The sequence below is a fragment of the Siniperca chuatsi genome, linkage group LG19 (assembly GCF_020085105.1).
Source record: "Siniperca chuatsi isolate FFG_IHB_CAS linkage group LG19, ASM2008510v1, whole genome shotgun sequence".
Lineage (NCBI taxonomy): Eukaryota > Metazoa > Chordata > Actinopteri > Centrarchiformes > Sinipercidae > Siniperca > Siniperca chuatsi.
In genome coordinates this window covers 541,311-563,417 of record NC_058060.1, presented here as the reverse complement: position 1 = coordinate 563,417, position 22,107 = coordinate 541,311, and the positions used below count along the sequence as shown (strand labels likewise).

At 40.3% G+C, this 22,107-nt stretch overlaps 1 protein-coding gene across 1 annotated transcript in view; it reads right to left on the bottom strand.

Moving 5' to 3' along the window:
• cubn (cubilin (intrinsic factor-cobalamin receptor)) overlaps window positions 1–22,107 on the bottom strand; it is a 125,367-nt gene that overhangs the window by 76,609 nt on the left and 26,651 nt on the right. Inside the window, exons 15-27 of the mRNA XM_044176757.1 lie at window positions 19,712–19,893; window positions 19,124–19,286; window positions 16,674–16,864; window positions 14,712–14,868; window positions 13,917–14,092; window positions 13,055–13,220; window positions 11,177–11,402; window positions 10,914–11,044; window positions 8,765–8,954; window positions 7,969–8,129; window positions 5,462–5,643; window positions 4,127–4,283; window positions 811–1,001 (exon numbers count right to left, since the gene is read on the bottom strand). Of these exons, the coding sequence (XP_044032692.1) occupies window positions 811–1,001; window positions 4,127–4,283; window positions 5,462–5,643; window positions 7,969–8,129; window positions 8,765–8,954; window positions 10,914–11,044; window positions 11,177–11,402; window positions 13,055–13,220; window positions 13,917–14,092; window positions 14,712–14,868; window positions 16,674–16,864; window positions 19,124–19,286; window positions 19,712–19,893 (2,273 nt within the window). The remainder of the gene's footprint in view (window positions 1–810; window positions 1,002–4,126; window positions 4,284–5,461; window positions 5,644–7,968; window positions 8,130–8,764; window positions 8,955–10,913; window positions 11,045–11,176; window positions 11,403–13,054; window positions 13,221–13,916; window positions 14,093–14,711; window positions 14,869–16,673; window positions 16,865–19,123; window positions 19,287–19,711; window positions 19,894–22,107) is intronic.

The window sequence follows — 22,107 nt, the reverse complement described above, 5'->3', positions numbered from 1 at the left end:
TAAAAATAGCCTTTAAAAGAGTGAATCTAAAAGATAATGTAAAGGAAATAAGAGACAATCATGGGGAAGATAAACACAGCAGCAGGCAGCAGAGAATAACAGGGTTGTTTTTGGATGGAAGTTGAAATTGTTTGAAGTTAAGGCTAGAAGAGACATGCAATGACTATCAATACATTTTTTCAATGACTGTAGTGTTTGTGTCCTGACAGTCACACTGTGACATGATATAAAATCGATCATCTTCAACAGCGGCCTTGCTGCCAGCTGTATTTACTGTAGAAACTTCATTGTAAAAAGCTGTACTTACTGTACTCCATATCAACAATGAAAGCAAACAACAATTACAAACCAGGTTGATACTTGCAAGAATATGGATTTCCAAATGAACTTTCACTAAAAGGAGGAAAAAAGAAGACGTTTTGTGACGTTTGCTATGGCAAAGCTAGTAACCTGTGGATTTGAAGGACAGCTGCAGGGGAGAGGAGAGTGGCATGTGGCCAAAACTGCACAGTGAACAAGAATCCAGTGACAGGTAAGGTATGACTTAGAAAGTAAAGTAGTAAGTTACCATCCTCAATTAGTAACATCATTACAATGTTAGGAGAGTAATGTGTAATTAATAATGAATTATTTTGTATCATTGGTGATACACAGATGAGATGAGATGCTGTCAGCAGCTCACTTCTGCATCGGTTTGTTACTGAAGCTCATCTGTGCCTACTAATTGTAATGCAACTGTGGGGGTGGGGGGTGAGTGTTGGCCAGGTTCTTTTTTCAGTTGATACAGTTGAATAGCGTGCATCTGTGTACCTTGATGTAGTCATGGTCACAACTGCTGAAGATGGCCTCCAGCTGGAAGGCAGTAAAGGTGTAGTTGACGGTGTTTCCACTGCTGGCCTGGATGGTCCAGCTGCACTGGGAGTTGTCTGGGTAGTTGTTGGGAAAGTTCAGTGACTCCACCACTCCCTTGTGTCGGCCTGAGATCAGCATGCTATGGCATTCTGAAACATACACAACCAAACATTAATACACAACACAACACAAAACTGATTTCATTTGAATCGAATTTAGGTCTCAGATGGATTCTGCAGAGTTCAGACAATATATTATCTATATATATTATATATTACATAAGAAAAAGGGGACCATGGCCTAATAATGGCTTCATTTTGGTTTTGTTTGGTTTATTGACAACACTCTAATGTAGTTCTAATGTTGAACTGATTTGAACTGGATTTATTTTGTTGCTGTCCCGGGTTTTTTTTTACAGTCCACCAACCTTTATCAGGATCGACACAGGTATTCCATGTCTCACATAAGAAGTACTGAAAACTAAAACCTATCAAATTTAATCATAAAAGCAGGCAACCTTTTAGGAAGCAGATAAGGTACCTTAGACACACATCTATTAAGATGTATGTTGAGATATAACAGTATCATTTTGAAAATGCATTAAAACTGTATTAATTATTAAAACTGAAATGTTTTTTCCATGCACATCTACAGAGATGAATAGTAACAAATTACGTTTACTCCTTTGCATGTTCTTAAGTAACTTTTTTGAGTAAAGTCTAGTTTTAAATTTCCAGTGTGGAGGATTTACTGACATCTAAAAACTGAAAGTTTGCAACTATTTGAATACCGCTCGCCTCATCCTCCCCTTCCAAGCATGTAGGAGAAACTACAGTGGCTGCAAATGGCCCTGTCTAGAGCCAGTGTTTGGTTTGTCCATTCTGGGCTACTGTAGAAACATGGCGGTGCAACATGGCGGGCTCCGTGGAAGGGAACCCACTCCCTCTGTAGATATAAACGGCTTATTCTAAGGTAATGAAAACACAACAATTCTTACTAATGAAAACATACTTACAGTGGTGTGAAAAAGTGTCTGCCCTATTCCTGATATCTTTTTTTTTTTGCATGTTTGTCACACTAAAATGTTTCAGATCATCAAACTAATTTAAATATTAGTCAAAGATGAAGTAAACACAAAATGCAGTTTTTAAGGTTGTTATTATTAAGAGAAAACAAAATCCAAACCTACATGGCCCTGTGTGAAATAGTGATTGTCCCTTAAACCTAATAACTGGTTGGGCCACCCATAGCAGCAACAACTGCAATCAAGCATTTGCGATAACTTGCAATGAATCTATTACAGCGCTGTGGAGGAATTTTGGCCCACTCATTTTTGCAGAATTGTTGTAATTCAGCCACATTGGAGGGTTTTCGAGCATGAACTGCCTTTTTAAGGTCATGCCACAGCATCTCAATAGGATTCAGGTCAGGATTTTGACTAGGCCACTCCAAAGTCTTCATTTTGTTCTTCTTCAGCCATTCAGAGGTGGACTTGCTGGTGCGTTTTGGATCATTGTCCTGCTGCAGAACCCAAGTTTGCTTCAGCTTGAGGTCACGAACAGATGTTCGGACGTTCTCCTTCAGGAGTTTTTGGTAGACAGCAGAATTCATGAATCCATTTATCACAGCAAGTCTTCCAGGTCCTGAAGCAGCAAAACAGCCCCAGACCATCACACTACCACCACCATATTTTACTGTTGGTATGATGTTCTTTTTCTGAAATGCGGTGTTACTTTTATGCCAGATGTAATGGGACACACTCCTTCCAAAAAGTTCAACTTTTGTCTCATCAGTCCACAGAGTATTTTCCCAAAAGTCTTGGAAATCATCAAGATGTTTTCTGGCAAAAATGAGACGAGCCTTAATGTTCTTTTTGCTCAGCAGTGGTTTTTGTCTTGGAACTCTGCCATGCAGGCCATTTTTGCCCAGTCTCTTTCTTATGGTGGAGTCATGAACACTGACCTTAACTGAGGCAAATGAGGCCTGCAGTTCTTTGGATGTTGTTGTGGGGTCTTTTGTGACCTCTTGCTGAGTCGTCGCTGCACTCTTAGGGTAATTTTGGTAGGCCAGCCACTCCTGGGAAGGTTCACCACTGTTCCATGTTTTCGCCATTTGGGGATAATGGCTCTCACTGTGGTTTGCTGGAGTCCCAAAGCTTTAGAAATGGCTTTATAACCTTTTCCAGATAGATCTCATTGACTTTCTTTCTCATTTGTTCCTGAATTTCTTTGGATTTTGGCATGATGTCTAGCTTTTGAAGATCTTTTGGTCTACTTCACTTTGTCAGGCAGGTCCTATTTAAGTGACTTCTTGATTGAGAACAGGTGTGGCAGTAATCAGGCCTGGGTGTGGCTAGAGAAATTGAACCCAGGTGTGATAAACCACAGTTATGTTTTAACAGCTATTTCTCACAGGGCTATGTAGGTTTGGATTTTGTTTTCCCTTAATAATAACAACCTTCATTTAAAAACTGCATTTTGTGTTTACTTGTGTTATCTTTGACTAATAATAAATTTGTTTGATGATCGGAAACATTTTAGTGTGACAAACATGCAAAAAAATAAGAAATCAGGAAGGGGGCGAACACTTTTCACACCACTGTATGAATAATATATTCCATTTCTGCCAACAGCTCCTCCTAAATGTTAAACACTGGACCTTTAATGCTGCAGCATTTCCACTCTACTGAAGTTTATTTTGGGATATAAATTTGTGCTTTTATTTCTTTATGATCTTATACACTCATCACACCATTTTTTTTTTACATACCATTTGTATTCATATTGTAATTCTGCTATATCTCATTATGTAAATATCCAAGTGAGTACCAGTAAGATGGTCACAGATGGTTTTCCTCAGATAAAGTTAACATACCTGTATTTAATAGAAAATAGCCATGATGAAAATGTTTAAATGAAATAAAACAAGAGAACAAGGATGTTGTGTGCTATTGCATGTGTTCAACTCAAGAAGTCTTTACAGAAGATACTTTTGTACTTGTACTCAAGCAGTTATTTTGATGCGGACGTTTACCTCTACTTAAGTGCATGGTATTTTCAAGTAACAGTACTTTTACTTGAGTGCAGTTTTGGCTACTCTACTCACCTCTGCACATCTGCTACAATGTAATAAAAAACATTGTATTTTTCAAAACATCCTGAATCAATTTACTTCAACAACAAAATGTTCCAAAGCTATCAAAATATAACACAAGATTGCATGTTCAGACTCTTTGCAGTATCCTGCCAGCCTGCGTGTGTGTGTGTTTTCATACTGGAGGTGTATGATGCGAGGAAGCCTCCAGTGCTGATGCTGCTGTCAGTACGTAGTTTGATGTAGAGCTGATTGCTGGAAGAGCTGATGGTGCTGGGCAGCTGACTGCCACACAGCTTGGCCAGCTCTAGAGCACTGCTGCTGTTACCATCATACACCTGAACACACACACACACACAGTCACACAATCATTAAATGGTGAAATAAGGGAAACAAAATAAATTAAATAACATACCATAGTAATGCAATAGACAATTTACAACAGTAAATAAAAACAAAACACTTGTTTGCTCAGATTTCATCAATTTAAATTTATGAAAATGATATCAGTCATGATTGTTGCTAAAATGTCTGTTGGCTTCCTTTTTGTAGTCAGAGATAGTAACTTTTTGTATTTGTGCTTAAAAACAATCAATATTGATATATCCCTATTTGTCATAACAATAATAACTTACTATTACTATTATTATTTTAAACTGATACACTTATTATTCAAAGACAAAATAATGAATAAAACACACAACGAATGTAGAAATCCAAATATTGCTGCAACTGCAAGTATTGAGAGCCTTTTTCTTAAGGGCAAAAAAGTTATAAACAGCTACATGTTTCAGCTTCTCCCTACTTTACAAAGAACAGTGAGGTAAACAGGACAATGGAAAAAAACAGCTGTGTGGATTTCACTTAAAGCTACACCAGCCTGTCACCAGACGGTGTTCTCACTATACATAGATGACACATTAAGAGCCCACTTTAAACCATTTCAAATTGACTTGCATCTCTCAAAAGAAACAAAATGTGAAAAACTTTGGTGATTCTGGTGGCACCCAAGTAACAGTCATTTAAAAATTATGCTAAGCTATAATCTATATTTCTTGGCACTTTACCAACTGTTGACTGGTGGAATAGCGTGAAACCAAAAGGACTGTGTATAGCGTCACCCACGTACAGATTCATGTGCATGTGCTTCATCGTGTGCATGAACAGGATCCTGACAAAATGTGGACCCACTCTTTCCCACACATTCCTCCATAGAGCTACAAGTGATTTTAAATTCAATTCAATTCAATTTTATTTATACAGCGGCAATTCATAACAGAAGTTATCTCATTGCACTTTTCCTATAGAGCAGGTCTAGACCGTACTCTTTATAATATTAATTACAGAGACGTAACAAATCCCACCATGAGCAAGCATTTGGCGACAGTGGCACACAGTACACAGTATTTGTATATGTATATATATATATAATGTGATAAAGTCAAGTGTTCAGCCTGTAAACTAATCATCTTAAAACTGCATAATGCACCCACATGGTGCGAGGTACAGTACTCACAGCCAGGTAATCATACGAGCAGGTGGAGCTGGACTCCAGGTGGAAATCAGAGAAAGAGAGGAGGAGCTGGCTGCCCTGGCTGGTCCTGATGTTCCAGTAGCACTCAGCATTAGGGTGGTAGGGCAGGGGGTAGTTAGGGGAGGAAAATTCCCCAGATGCAGTTGTCAACATCCCTCCACAGCCTTGGAAAAAGGAATGAAATCAAATGGGCAGGTACGTATGTGTAAGTGTATAAGTGTGTAAGTGTGCGTGTATGTGTCTGGAAGATGCAAGAAGAATGAGGCATTTTAGGTGTTTGGGTAGGCATTATATCAGAATCGGTAGATGTTGTCAAACTAGTAATAATTAAATTAATAATAATAATAAATAATTACACTATTTTAAGATTGCTTTGGCTCAATTTTCACAACAGTTTCAACGTGCAAACCTTAATGCAAAGAACCAAACTGACTTGCTAAATTCTTACATTTAAACATAAAAAGTGAAAAGTGGTTTAGAGAACATGGCTGTTGATTTTGATTTCACAAACTTTATTCTTTAACATGTAAAGTCCAACTGAAATCACAAGTCATCCTTTTTTTGTCAAAATGATTTGACAAATTTGTCAATATGTTTGTTTTGTTATTAAAAGGAAGAAAAAAAGGCCTTTTGGAGATACATCAGAAATGCTCGTTTAGCTTAACTGATAGCCAGTTGATTGGGTAGGGGAACAGAGAGACATTGTAAACCGATTTGCACTGGTAACTGTAGCTTACAAGCCCTGGACAAACAGCGTTTTGTTAGCAGTGGTATTGAAAAAATAAGAACCTTTCCATTAAGCATCTAAACTGACAGATCTTGATATTTGCAGGTATGTTTTCAGGCTGTTCGAGGTTATACAGCTGACTTGCTGATTATCTATCTCTAGCCTAGCCTGCAAGCACATTACAGTGCACTTTTCCCTGGCGAACATTTGTTCCCCTAGCTCCTTCAGCAAGCCAAACTGCAACATGAGACGTGTCCATGCTTATGGATAAGAAAGAGACATTAGCTTGATTCAAAATATGAGGCTCTTCTCGTGTTGTGTCGCAGGCCTGCTCTCTATGATAGAATGTTGATGTTACTGCTAATTATGCAACAAGTAGTTCCGACCAAGCAATCTGATTGGTCAACTAGACAAATCCTGACCGCATCACTGTCAGTAATCACGTGCCAATGACATTAAAGCACACCTTCTCATGTAATATTGCTTAATTATACAACAAGTAGTTCCGACCAAGCAATCTGATTGGTCAACTAGACATTTAGAACATGCTAAAATCAGCACGACAGCACACCGTGCTCATCACTAAAAATATTACTCCGCCACGTGCTGCCTGCCTTGTGTGCGAAGGGAGAGCAGTGAAAATGTTGTTTTTGAACGGTTAACTGCCAACAACCATGGACTGAAGCAGAATATTTAACCCTATTTTGGAAATGATTACATCTATCTTTTTCCATACATTTTGACTTTACAACAGAGTTATTGGAGATGTTGATGTTACTCTTCGGCATCCTCCATCAGCTGTGCCGGTGAGTCGGTCACACGGCGCTACTAGCTCAAAAATACACGTGAAGCTCGTGGACGTAGTAGCTAAATCTGTTATGGAAAAAGGGTTTTTTCAGCAGATATCTTAGTTACAACAAGACTGAGCTAGCAAGGCAGTTTTGTGTTTCTATGTGTGGTATTTATTCTGTTTGGGAAACCCCACCATCTCCAGACAGCAGCAGCTCAAGTTGGCTGGCTGACTCAACGGGGACTAGGAGTCGTCTCTGTTGCTAGGTCGTTACTAAGGGTCGGTCTACTGGCTGGAGTGGTGAACTAGGTTTCATTACATAGGAGTCCACTGACGTGACTGATTGATTTCCAGTTATTAGTCAGACCCCATGTGTTTCCAGGAAAAAGGAGATAACACTAGCAAAAAGTTTTTTTATTTTGAGAGCAAATATGAATACATTTTATCTTTTATCTATTATTGTGTTGGTAACGTTGTATAATCGCAATATTACATGAAGCACAGATGTCCGTAAGCATCACTGTTGTGCTAAAAATGACGTTAAAGCTCACCCTCTCGTGTAGTATTGCTTAAATGTAAACATGTTTAGAATTTTAAATGATATATACAAAGAGGTCCACATGTATAAAATCCAACTTTCTTCCTTTTGGAGGGTGACTTTTTTCTCAACAGGAACCACAGGACATGCTACATGCTACAGCATGGTCAAAAAAACATGGTCAAAAATGTGCAATTAATTCAGTTGGACTTCAATAAAACAAGAATGGTAAGCATATAATTTGGAATTTCTGGTAGCCGAGTGAACCTGCATAGGATAAAGAAAATGGATGGATGGGATTTCTGGTGGCTTTTTTATAATAAAGAAAATGATTCATTTCCATGAAGTTGTAACATTTGAGAGTAAACTTCATGAAGTAGACATGAATACATCCCGGCCTAGCTTGGCAAAAAACAAAAATGTGACCCACTCACCAGTCTGTGTGCCATCCCAGTGGGCAGTGAATCCACGACGTGTGACGGTGGCATCGGAGTGGAATCTAACCCAAAGACGGTTGCTATGGGATACCAGGACTGGAGGCCTCTGATCAGCACAGAACTTACCAATCAAGGGAGATGTCTCATAGCCACCATCCCTGCAAGACACGGTGTGAAAATGTCAGTGGTCATACTGAATAAAGAAAGACAGACGTATGCTGTGTACAGGTGTCACAGAACTCGGGCGTCTGGTAGAAACATAACCACAACGTCCCTGGTTCAATTCTGGCTGGACCTTTGTCAGCTGTTCATTTGCATTTTCTTGCCATGTTTCTTTTCTCCTTGTATCAGAGGAACCCTGCTGACCTCATATATTATAAATTGCACTTCTTGGAGCAGGAAACAACACAACTTTCAGATGAGTGGGGACATCAAACCCAGGTGCAAAAATGTTGAAATGGATCAGCTCTTTGTCCTTGATTCTGTAGCTATACTCTTACTATGAGCCTTACTTATATATCAACACTATCTAATTAAAATGGTTGTAAAGGAAATGCTCTGATGTGTCTATGTGTATGTGCACATAGTCACATAGCATATAAGTGCAATATGTTACAGTATGTGATATGCTAATCTAATGACGCCCACTGCTGTGTAGTCAACCTGCAAGACTCGTCTAGCCTGCCAAGTTTCTGTTAGATTTTAAAACAACAGCACGCAGAACAACTGAGGCATTCAAATTTTACCATGTAAAATTTACCATCAAACTATACCACCCTAAGTCTTTCCTTACCTGATTTCCACAAAGTCAAAGTTGCAAGAAGGAGGGGATCCCTCCAGCTCAAAGCTGGTGAAGTTCAGCATAATCTGCATGTTGACCTGCACAGTGATCTTGAAGATACAGTCTCTGTAGGTGGGGTAGTAGTCAGGGTAGTTGGGTGAACTGAAAGACCCTGTAGGGGAGGTGAACGTCTCACCACAGTCTAATGAGAGAGAAAGGTTTAAGTAAAACCTTATAATCTGAGTGCTACGTTTTAGTTTGTCCTGATTGAAAATACACTGTATGTATTTAGGGTTACTTCAAACATTCTTTGGATTACTTCCAAAAACATGGATTACTTTTGCATTACATGTAGCACAGTGTAGAATGATGCCTATGCCTACTTTTCTGTTGCTTAAAGAGATGGTGTTCTTCATTAAATTGGTTTGGTAAAGTTTTTTCTCATTGGTTCGTCAGACGGGTTCTCTTTAAGGTGGCAACCTTGACGTTTGACTAAAATAAAATAAAGTGAATGCAAAATTAATATTCTGTTCATATCATCATCATCATGGCATGCCAACTAAGTTGAAGAGGTCTTCTAGATCTTGTGATTTTATTGGCATATGATGCACTTTCCTGTGTGCACTGACGTAAGGGTGAGCTGCTGTAACAAAGAGTTTCCCTTTGGGGATCAATAAAGGATTTCTGATATTTTGGCACAGCAATTTCTATAGTTCAGTAGTTGTTAGGAAAGTTCTTCTTTTTACTGGTGGGTGACATTTTTGAAATGAAACTTGCCCACAAACAGAGCACAACAGGTATACTTATATAGCTATTTGGGGGCTATGATTATGTAAATGATCAGATCTCATGAACGCTCACCTGCTCATGAACAGGTGGCATTCATCAGGTTTGAATGAGCGATTTAGAACACATTGATGCAGTTGAAGCCGGGCAGACACTGCACGGTTTAAGCCCAATTTTAATTGCTGTCAGATCGGTTGGCGTTATGCATTCAGTTTGAGGGGGGGCACGACGCCTGATTAATAGCCTAAATGACCTGTCAGTCAGTTGGCTTACTGGCAGGTCTGAAGTTTTGTTTCCACGTTCCCATTTCCCACATGGCTGCTGTCAAAAGATCTGTCACACACTATCGTGAGCTTGTTTTAATATTATAACAGTACATGTTGTGGATAAAACTGCAGTCTTGACTGAGACTGTGCTGTGATAAACAACTGAACTTGTCTGTAGAACACACAGACCGTGCTGTCTGCATCTGCCAGCCGTCTGCGACGTCGTGTTTTTCTTTTTTTCTTCTTACTTTCAGTTCATAGTAGATTTTCACAAAGTAATGCTGCGTTTCTCTCTTTTTGTCAATATCGTTGAGGACTCAGTCATCTTGTTTGAGTAAACTTAATTGGAATTGAAAATGGACAAAACCGACCATGTGAGCATGGTCAATTGATCCGTACAGTGTGAGGATAAAAGATTCTGGTCGTGCAGAGAGGCCGATTAACACAACACAAGATTAATAAAACAGAGTGTCTGCCCAGCTTAAGTAAGCTGGCGAATACGACTTGGAAAACCTCAAAATATGATGAGAATACAAAATTGTTCTTGCATGATGTTCAAGCTGTCTCTCTATTTGACTTCAAACTTCATACTCGTGTATCACAATGTTGGCCTATTCCATGAGTTACAAGGTTTATTAGACACGTTAAACACTGTTTAAACACTGTCATCTATCAGGAATGTGTATAATAAGGCAGTGAGATGTAGGATGAAGCTGCATTATTGTGACATTAGTGCTAATGTCAGTCTGAACATGGCCTTAATGACAAAAACTGCTAAACATCTCATGCAATTCTTTAAAGCTCTACTGTCAAAGCTCATTTAACGGTGCAGTTAATATCTGCCTAAATATCCTAATACCCACTTCAAATTGTTGTACACAAGGCTTGGGAGTTTTATTACGCCGCAGGTTACATCATTGTCTCATTAACACTCACAGTTCAGTGACTGGTGTGGCACACAGCTGAACTGAATCAATTTCCAGAGGATCGTAGTTAAACCTTGTATTGGAAGTTGAGCTTGTAAGTTGTGGTCTTGTTGTTCAAGGCTTATTTATCAGTAGTCTCAAATATGTTCACTAAAAACTGAGTCTGTCTAATCTATTGTGTACCTGTGGTGGCATTTAAGGAGACATAGCTGGCAGAGAATCCCTCGGAGACTAAACTCGAGTCAGACACAAACAGCAGGGTCAGCAGGCTGTCAGTACTGGTGATGGATGGAGGCACTGAACGCCCACAGTACCTGCACATACACAGCACCCACATCTCTTTAATCACCAATTATCTGCATTATGTTGATATTCAAGAGATTATAGTATATATACACACACACATGTGCACGCATATGTGTGTGTGCTACATATGTATCATGTACCTGCCAATCTTGGTTCCGGTCTGAACAGTGCCGTTGTCGTACACCTCCAGGAAATCAAAGTTACAGTTAACGTGGTACTCCAGGTTGAAGGACTCAAACAACAGCCGAACCAGGTTGCCTGGGCTAACACTGATGTACCAGATACAGTTGGCCCCATGGGGGTAGTTGTTGGGGTGGCCAGGGCTCGTGATGGTGCCTGAAGGACTGGTCAGGGTATCACCACAGCCTGTTACAGGAAAAAAGGACAACTGGACAACTTTAGAGATCTTTGGAAAAGTCTGAAAGTAGCTTTAGAAGACACTAATTTGCAAGAATATGCTGGAGCATGTAATGTTAAAAGCAGTAGGTACAGTTTCTGAAAGGTTTCAGCAAGATTTCAGTTTAAAAGCACAAACAAATGACAGTGCCACTGGCATGTAGATAAATATTATTTTTGTAGATTCTTAGCATTAACGGCAAGTAGAACGTGGCCCAGAACAAAGCCCTGGGCAACCTCTGAAGAATTTATACCAGTGCATTTGCATGTTTCAGCCCATTTTCTACAAATAATGTATACTTTACACCACTGCTGAATATTTTCAAAGCATTGTGTACAGGTTTCGAGATGTTAACCACATGTCACCCCTCTTATTATGAGAGCCAATCTCTGGAGTTAATAAAGCAAAACTGCACGCTAGTTTAGGTACCACATGCCAGTACTGCTTACCAGTACCAACAACTTTGTTGCCATTTTCAGCATACTGTTTCGTAATAATTTTAGTCACAAGAATCACTTCAACATTATGGCATGTACAGGGAAGTGGAGCACTAAGTGCTAATACAGAACATTTTAAGAGTTGGACTTACATTTTCTTATTACGGACTAGCAGTTTCCCAAAGGTACTGAATTTGTAAAAAAGTACCAAAGGGTTTGAAAGGGATGGTATCAGACCTCCAGCTGTCACCACACATGGCTGAACACAGACATTCTGTGTTGAAATACAACTGCATTGTACATGAGTTTTATATCAGTCAAGCATCAATATGTCCTTACTGACACATCTGTGAAGCAGTTACAATGGAACACACATTTAAAAAAGACAGTGGGATACCAGGAATGCTAGAAGTCCCCCTGAGTCAAACGTAGCTAAAAGCAAGGTAAAAAACTGTCACTGCATCTGGAACTGGAATTTGGTTGGAAAATGGTGTTTGTGTGTTTATCCTTAAAGAACTGCCATTCTTCATGTCTCATTGGCTGGTTGAAATGAAACCAACATCTGCATAGGAGAAAGACTCCATCTAAAATCTTCTGCGATGCTTTGGAAGACAGTCGGCAGTAGTGTATGCTGAGGTATAAGGTACATGTTACTTGTTACATTTAAGGCAGTTCAAATGTTTATTCAACTCTATGGTCTGAGTAACTAAATAATCTATGCTCGTGTCCACTTACTTGCTTTGCAAGCTTTCAGCTGTATCTCACGCTCTTTTTACAGTGAATGGAGCTAGCACTTCTTTCTGTGTTTATTTTCGATCAGACTCAAAGATGATCGTTTGAAGATGATTCCTGTTCATTCAAATTTTTTTGGAACCTTGCAGCAGGCTTGTGCTTCTTGCTGAGTGATGTTGGTCTCGCACAGTAAGATATAAAATGTTATCATGACCAATAGTCAAAAACCAGGCACACCAGAATTTCACTTTAAACAGACTAAACCTGAAAAACGAAATCAAATCAAACCACATAAAAGAATTCCAAAAGCCAAAGGAGAAAAGGTATGTGTTACAACAGTTCCTGTGGTGACATACAAGAGATTTATTTCTAACCTAGGAGGGCAGTCAGAGTTTGAAATCTTTGCTAATAATGAAGATAATAATGATACTGAATAATGCTACTACTCTCACCCTGCAAGGCAGAGCCATAGGCCGCTTCAAAGCCATGGTTGCTGACAGAGGAGTCAGTCTTGAAGTGGATGTACATAGATCTCTGAGTGGACTGAAGCCTGGGGGGAATCTCAGCACCACAAAATGTCCCCAGCAGAGGAGAGCTAGACGTGGAGCCATCCCTGACCTGGAAGATGGAGGAAACCATTATAACCGCACCCTTATACTGTAACTGATCTACCAACCCCCTCTCCATCAATCAATCTATCCATCCATAATATATAACACACATGCTTTAGTAACATAACACAGAATCACCTGTGGCAACTCAAAACGTGAGATCAAAAGAAAACTCATATCATTTTGTTTCACTGTACAGGTATAACAGGTATATGCAACCAAACAAACAGAAAAGAAGACAAAACGATACACTGGTATAATATGATGGACGGATCAAAACACAGGTTATGAGTTAGATGTGGTACAGATACATTGGTGTATAGTTGTGTATGGTTATTTATGTTTATAGGATAATGAATTTTGCAATTTGTATATGTGTGTTTAAATGTTGTGGCATCTGTGAGAATGTGAGCAGGGAAATGTAGGAGTATGTGAGAAGAGGAAAGAAAACAAGAGAGAAGATAGATGTGTGTTGTAATAATAATAGTAGCAATATTGCATTTTTAGTGATCACAATTTACTTATTAGTGTTATCACCATAACCATCCCCACCAATTTAAAAGTAATAATAAGAAGAATGGTGTGGCTGTTATTCTGTATTACATTTGAAAGTATTGCAGAAAAGTAGCATTGGTCATTTCTGGTCAATTTCATATTTAGGTCCAACAGTTTCACTTTATGAATTGGTTTAACATTTATTTACCTCAACAAAGTCAAAATGGCAGGAGCCTCCCTCAACGTCAAATGACAGGAAGTCAAGGGTGACCACATAGCCCTCTGGCTGGTTAATGACCCACTCACAGACCTTGTTGTGGGGATAGGCGTTGGGGTGGTAGGGAGAACGAAACTGCCCAGTCCCAGACAAAGTACCTCCACAAGCTGTGCAGAGGGAGGGTTAATGGTTGGTCAGTGGCTAATGGACGTAGCTTAGACTGCATGGATTCAAATCTTTGCCTGGATCTGTGATAATTCCTCTGTGTTGTATAACTGCAGAAGACTGAATATGCTACTGAATAACCACTCTTGGTTCTGAGAATTTGTCAAGTGCCACTATCCTCCTCAAGACCATTTTACCCCAGATTCTCACACAAATCACACAGACTTCTCCATCCCCTCACTTCTCATCAGGCGCACATGTTTTCACTGTGCATCCAAATGTATGCGTGAACATTTCGAGAAGCTTGAGGCTGAGTCTTAAAGAACTGGATAACATCTGGAATATGCACTCTTTTTACCGTGATAATATCTGCTATTTCAGTGTCAAGTCCAGTAAGATTATCCATGACCTGACAACTTTCAAGTTGAAAAAGGAGTGCTGTAACAACATCCAGTGTAGCATAAAAATAGATTAAGGAGAAATAGTAACCCTAACCCTAACCCTAACCGTATGATAACCCACTGTTAAACAAAACAGGCATAACTTCACTAATGAAATATAATACATATATAAAACATATATGATGTCATATTACGTGTGTGTAAATGTGTGGAATCTCACCAACGGTGTAGACAGCCCTGAAACCAGCCCGGCTGACCGAGCTGTCGGACCTGAAGCGAATCCACAGGAAGTTGGAGGAGGAGAGAATGGGAGCTGGCAGGGAGCTCCCACAGTACCTCCCTATCAGAGGGTCAGTCTCCATTCTGCCATCACGAACCTGGACAGGAAGGGGATAGAAGAAGAGGAAGGAGAAGTAGGTAACAGACAGTGTTCATTTCGGCAATGAAAACTATGACAAAAAACATTGTCATTCCTGTTGCACTACCCTCAATAAGAAGCATCTTGCATTCAAATGAATCTACAGTCCACTGAGAATTAGACAGGAAGAGTCTGGGGGGAGGATGAGGTCCAAAATAAGGAGCATACTGGAGAACCAGGCCTAAGAAGCACCTTCAGTAACCGTCTCATCCTGCCGAGGTGTTGAAGGAGCGCTTCAAGAGTACCAGTAACAGCCGGTCGACTACACAGTGCCGCCTGCCAGCTCGGGGGTTTCTGAGGCCACAGCGGGATGGCCCCCCCTCATGGACTGTACTATTCCATACTGACTATACACGTGGACACGATTTGCGCTGTATTTATATATGTTTATTCTTTTTTATTATATTCCTTAACTATTCATTATTTATTATTCAATTTCTATTCCCTACATAACTCAAAACAGCTGGAACAAATTCCAAAAATATGCAGGAGCTAAACCCAGACAGTGAACAGTATTTCAGTGAACAAGCGTCTGAATGAACAACCGCACTGCAGTGGAGAGAGCAGGTAGCTGTGGTGATGCTAGGTGAGAGAGAGCGGTTCTGTTCAAACAGCCAGAGTTTAGAATGATAAGTGGATTTACTGAGGAGAGTCAGTCTGTTGTATAACTGCAGAGCAGAGTCACATGGACACTGGGTGTGAACAAGTAAACAGTGCCTTTTCCACTGACCTCACCTGGAACCATGGTAGGTGTACACAACAAAGATGGCCACAGCTGTGGCCTCAAAAACTAGACCAAAATGTCTTTAGATATGGTCAACTAAAACTAACAAAAATCAAATGTTGAGAGTTTAACTAAAACAAATCCAAATCAAGTGCCAAATTAGCACTGGTAAGAAGAGGAGGATAGAAAGGAGAAGAAACAGGAGGAGAGTTTGGGGGAGGATGAAGAAAGAAGTGGCAGCAAGAGAAGGTGAAAGATCAGGAAGACAAAAGGAGCAGGAGGAAGAGGAGAGGAGAGGAAGAACAAAGAATAGATAGAAGAAGAGGAGGAGGAAGAGGTGAAGTAGAGAGGAAGAAAAAGAAAATGTGAAAGAGAAGGAAAGAGATGGGCGATATCCGAGAGAGCGTCAGAACAGATTAACATTTTGAGTGACGTCTGAGTGAAACATTACTTAATGCTAAATGAGGCAGTAATGCTGACAGGCCCAGTTTTCCAACCCTGTCTCCTAAAAAGCATCAGTTCATACACGACTGATTAGCTAATACGTTTTGTAGGAAAAACAGTGCCAGCCAAATTAGATTTTTTTTTCAACTTAATGAGGAAACATTCATTTTAAATGCATCTGCAAAACGTTCACTGCCAACGGATTTCATTTGTTTTCCTACAAAATCTGCATGATTTATGGTTCTCTCTTCCATTAAAGTTATGGAAAAATGGTGGTCTTGATAAAATATTGAAAAGTCATTGATGACTCAAAGCACAAGACGGGATGTGTTGCAGTCATGTGTAGACTTTTTCAATTTTTAATACTCAACATCTTCCCTAACATTAACCATGGGTTTTAGTGGCATAAACCTAACAACAGGAGGGACATAGGACAAGAACCCCGGTTGGACTGGAAAAAACATTGCCAGTGAATGTAAGCTAGGAAACAATTATGTTTTAAAAATGTATGTGACAAAGCAAATTAGTGGTGTCTAAGTGTATTTTCTAAGAGATGCACATTTTAAGAAAAAAATCAGGTCATAAACAAGTCCTACCTCCACATAGTCAAACGTGCAGCTGCTGTGACTCTCCAGGTTCATGTGAGTGAAGTTGAGGGTCACCTTCTCACCCACTGGCAACCTGATCAAATAGATACACTGGTGGTTGTGGGCATAATCGTTGGGCCAGTTGGGGGAGATGATGATGCCCTCACTGTCAGTGAAGGTACCACCACAACCAGGGTCACCTAAGACACAACACACACCAGGGTGAGGAGTTCCATTACATCTGCAGCTCATTACATAAAGCAAGACACTGACACCGCTAAGCACAGGAGATCAATTGCTTGCTCTCATGGGTTTCATTAATTGCGACTTTTCTGACGTCCAGATGCCATGATGGTATTGGCGCTGCTGTGAGATGCAAATAAAACTGGACTTGCAAGCAAGTATAATGGGTTCAAAAACACTTTGGACCCGGAGGCTCACCGACCGAAGGCAATCAATAAGCCAAGAGCATCGCTGAACCAGGCTTTAACAGGTGGCTTAGCACACATTCGTACATTAGGACAGGCTCATATATATTATAATTACCATAATATTATAAAGAGTATGTTCTAAACCTGCTCTACAGGAAAAGTGCAATGAGATCACTTCTGTTATGAATTGGCGCTATATAAATAAAACTGAACTGAACTGAATTCAGACAACCTCAGACAGTGCACACTGCCAGGATGTGATCCAGCCTTGGACCACGAGTCTGCACCAACATGTCTCTTGATTAATCACTTATCTAACTATAAAGGAAGGAATCTCTGTCTGTCTGCCCTTTGATGTTTTCGACAATTCAATTCAATTTCAATTCAGTTTTATTTATATAGCGCCAATTCATAACAGAAGTGATCTCACTGCACTTTGCCCTCAAATTTTGCTCAACTGCTGTGGGCAGAGCTTATTTTACAAAAAATGTCATATCTCCTGAACGCTCTGTGCTATTGGAAACACATTTGGTGGACATGTGTAGATATGATGTCTGAGTGACCATGACAAGTTCAGTGCCATTTGGCCAATAAGTGGAGCTGTACCAGCATCATCTAACTGTAAAGGAAGGAATCTGTCTTTATGTATGTGTGTATCCTTCGCATAGCTCAAGAATCGTTAATCCGATCGACTTCACACTTGGCGGGTGTATTGCTGAGGACCTCAGGGAGTGTAGTGTCGAGCGTGAAGTTGATCGGTTGGGCGGTTCTCAAGAATGCTGCAAGCAGCACTTCCGGGGACCAAGCAATCGGCCCATTCCGAACGGGCACTGCACTAGTATCAGTGATGAGTGATAAACTTTTCCACTCTTGTCCATCAGTGCAGCTCAGTCTAACGTGAGGTGAAATTTTAAGATGAATATTAAACAGTGACATAATAATCAAAAATATAATGCAAATATATAAACATTATTATTTGACAAATACTAATATTTAGTTTCAATGTACCATTTTTCAACATTTATCATGCTGCAACAGCAAACAGGTATAAAATACGAAAGCAGAAGCTACCATTACAGGTTCTGAACTCTCACTGTGTCTGGCATGCAGTCAGGACCATTATTCTTTTGCCTACTGAGGACACTACACTACTTGAAGACAGTGAGACAAAGAGGACTATGTTTCTTTTCCACGAATGCTTTCAGCACTAGCACAATTATATATATATGGAATTGAAGTCATATTAAACATTTAATAATAGTTATATGATTAGAAGTAAAAAAGGACATCATTATATTAGAAGACAAGAGCATATTTTTATATGCCTAAATTAATATTATGATTGAAAAACTAGATGACACCAATAGAAATTGATGTAAATTTACAACAAACACAGCATCTGATCTAAATGCCTGTCCCAGGCTGAAACTGATGCGCCAGGAGGCAGCATCTCTACCAACTAATGGACAAAGGTCACCCCACACAACAATAAATCCATGGCAAAACATAAACATGACATATTAACACAGCTATTAACTGTCCATCCATAGCCACAGCTGAAACAGTAAAATATGTACAGTATAGGTAACAAATCCCAACAACAGAATGGCACAACGTTTGTATCCAGTTCACTCTGCACACAAATATCCTTTCACTTGGATTTGTTATGGTGAAAAATCTGCCAAATGTACATGTTTCCCATGTAATAGTCCTTAAACTATTTAACACTTCACAGGTTTGCCCAGAACAGACAAACCAATCACTGGCTCTAAATAGAGCTGTTTGAATTTTTCGCGAGTTTCGCGGCCACCTTAGTTTGTCTTACACGCTTGGAATGGGAGGGTGAGGCAAGCGGTTTTGAAATGGTTGCAAACTGCAATTTCACCACTAGATGCCACTAAATCCTACACACTGGAGCTTTAACAGCACTTGATGACATTTCTTTTAAGAGTTTTTGTCATGTCATGTGAGATAGTTGCATATGTATAATGAGTTACATTGTGACATGGTGTATGCACAGTTTCTTACTTGGTGATGTTGTGTATGTAATGTGGAAGCCTCGGTCAGAAACACTGAAGTCAGAGTGGAAGTGAACCCATGCAGCTGGACCAGTGGTCTGCAGGGGGGGAGGTGATGCAGTACTGCAGTATTTCCCCAGAACTGGGTCTTCAGGTAGAAGACCATCCCGGATCTACAACATTTGGCCACACAAGACAGTAAATAGAAGAACAATTGCACAAAGTTGTAAGGTGGCTGTGCTACATTGTAGGCTTATTGCACGGGAGTGGTATCAGTAGTGGCATACAGTGCACAAGCCTGACAAAATAACAAACATAAGACTGTGCCAGTGTTACAGCACTTTGGATTCAGCACTAAGCAAGCTTCTCTGTTTAGGTAACCAGGTAAGCAATTGTTGGGTTTGAGCAAGGGAATATGGTTAAAAGAGCAAAAAAACAACATACCTTTAAACTAAAATGGGTACCCTGTTTTTATTAGACCCATGCAATCTTGGTGTGAAAGTTGACCTGTTTATGTCTATTTAGTTCTCAGTGAGGTTTTTACTGATTGATTTTACGTAATGCAAAAAATACTGGAATATATAGCAGTATTTCTCACCTCTAGGAAGTCATAGTTGCAGTCAGGGTGATGCTCCAGACTGAGAGTCCCGAATGCAAAGGTAATGAGCAAGCTGGGCTCCACTGTCACTGTCCAGTAGCAGTCTCGGCTAGGTGGGTAGTTTCCAGGGTAACCAGGTGAGTTAATGTTTCCATAGGGGGCAGTAAGTTCGCCTCCACACACTAAGATGAGAAGGAGATAGTGGTTGTACAAATATTTAAGTGGTTAAAGCCAAAGTACAAATAATAATAATAATAATAATAATAATAATAATAATAATAATAATAAATTGTATTGACATTTGTCACTCATTATTTTTTATTAATCTATAATGTTTAATGTCACAATGAACCAATGCTAATTACTGAATGATTGAGCAAAGCAGACAGCTGTTGTCACTGAAAGCGAACACTTGGCCGAGCTGCAGAGTGATGAGTATTACATCTTGTTGTTGCACTGATGTAAATAATATTGTGGAAATGAAAAACTTGACTACCAGAAGTGCAATAAGCAAGAGCAGGATATAAAGTGCATGAATGCAGGAAAGAGCATTATTATGAAAATATTTTACAAGTGGTACTACGGACATTATATACAGATGGCATTACTATAAACAGAAGTTTATGTACTTGTGATCGATATGTACAATAATGAATTGGACTGGGCAGAACAGCAGTGCAATGAATACAAAGTAGTGAAATTTATGGAAATAGTTAACAGTGCAGTAGATGAGTTATTGCAGTATTCAGTACATAGTACTGGAGTGCACATGATGCAGTATATGTATAAATAAATAGTCTGGTAGCGCAAATGAACATGTGGTACATGTAGCAATATAGCAGCATTTAAGTTAAGGTATATGAGGGGACAGTGGAATCAGCGGTGGGGGGGGCAGAGTTCAGTAGGAAGACAGCTCTGGGGAAAAACTTTCTTCTCAGTCTGCTGGTCCTTGGGGCAAGGGAGAAACCACTCTCTGGGCTAGGGGAGAGGAGTCCTGAAGAATGCTGCGGGCTCGACGCAGACAGCGTTTCCTCTGGATGTCCTCAATGGCTGGAAGTGGAGTCTCTGTGATGCACTGGGCAGTTTTCACCACCCGCTCCAGTGCCTTGCGCTCTGCAGCAGAGCAGTTCCCATACCAGACTGTGACACAGCTGGTTAGGATGCTCTCTACTGTGCAGCGATAAAAGTTCACCAGGAAAGCTGAGGACAGTTGGTTCTTCTTCAGTGTCCTCAGGAAGAAGAGGTTCTCCGAAATATGGGTCCCCAGGAAATTGAAGCTGGAGATACGCTCAACAGCCATCTCGTTAATGTGGATGGGGTCATGTGTGCCTCCTCTCTCCTTCCTGAAGTCCACAATGAGCTCCTTTGTCTTGGAGGTGTTAAGGAGTAAGTTATTGTCTGTGCACCATGTGGCCAGGTGCTGGACCTCCTCCCTGTAGGCGGTCTCATTGTTGTTGCTGATGAGACCAATCACCGTAGTATCGTCTGCAAACTTGATGATAGCATTAGATCTATGCGCAGGCCTGCAGTCGAGTGTGAAGAGGGAGTAGAGGAAGGGGCTCAGCACACAGCCCTGTGGTACGCCAGTGTTGAGTGTGATGGTGGTGGAGCAGTTGTGGCCTAACCTAACTGGCTAGCTAAGGTCTGTTTGTCAGGAAGTCCATTATCCAATAGCAAATGGAGGTGTTAATGCCCAGGTTTCCAAGTTTGGTGATCAACTTGGAAGGGCGTTGAATGCAGAGCTGAAGTCAACAAACAGTATTCATGCATAAGTGTTCTTATTGTCCAAGTGTGTGAGTAAAGAGTGCAGTGCCATGGAGATTGCATCCTCTGTGCTCCTATTGCTGCGGTAGGCAAACTGGTATGGGTCCAGTGTGGATGGGAGGAAGTCCTTTAGGTGTGCCAGGACCAGCCACCCAAAGCACTTTATAACAATGGGTGTGAGTGCTACCGGGTGGTAGTCATTCAGGCAGGTTGGACTAGAGGTGGATTTAAAGCATGCTGGCACAACTGCTTGGGCGAGGGACAGGTTGAAAATATCCGTAAAGACCCCAGCGAGCTGCTCTGCACATGCCTTGAGTACGCGACTGGGGATGCCGTCTGGTCCAGCAGCCTTGTGCGCTTTGAGCCGGCTCAGTGCAGTGTAGACTCTTATTAATGCTAGTGAGACTGAGCCCCTAATACTTTTTTCAAGCGAACATTCTGATGCAGCTGATGCTCTCATCTGAACCCCATATATGATCATTTTGATTATATGATAGAGCTCAGAAAGCCTGATATCTCAGTTGGTTAATAAGAAGGTATGCTAACAGAGAGGCTGTGGGTTCAAGTCTTGTCTGTATCATTTACTATTTTTTTGGATTTGTTAAAATACAGAGAGATGAATTTTACAGTAG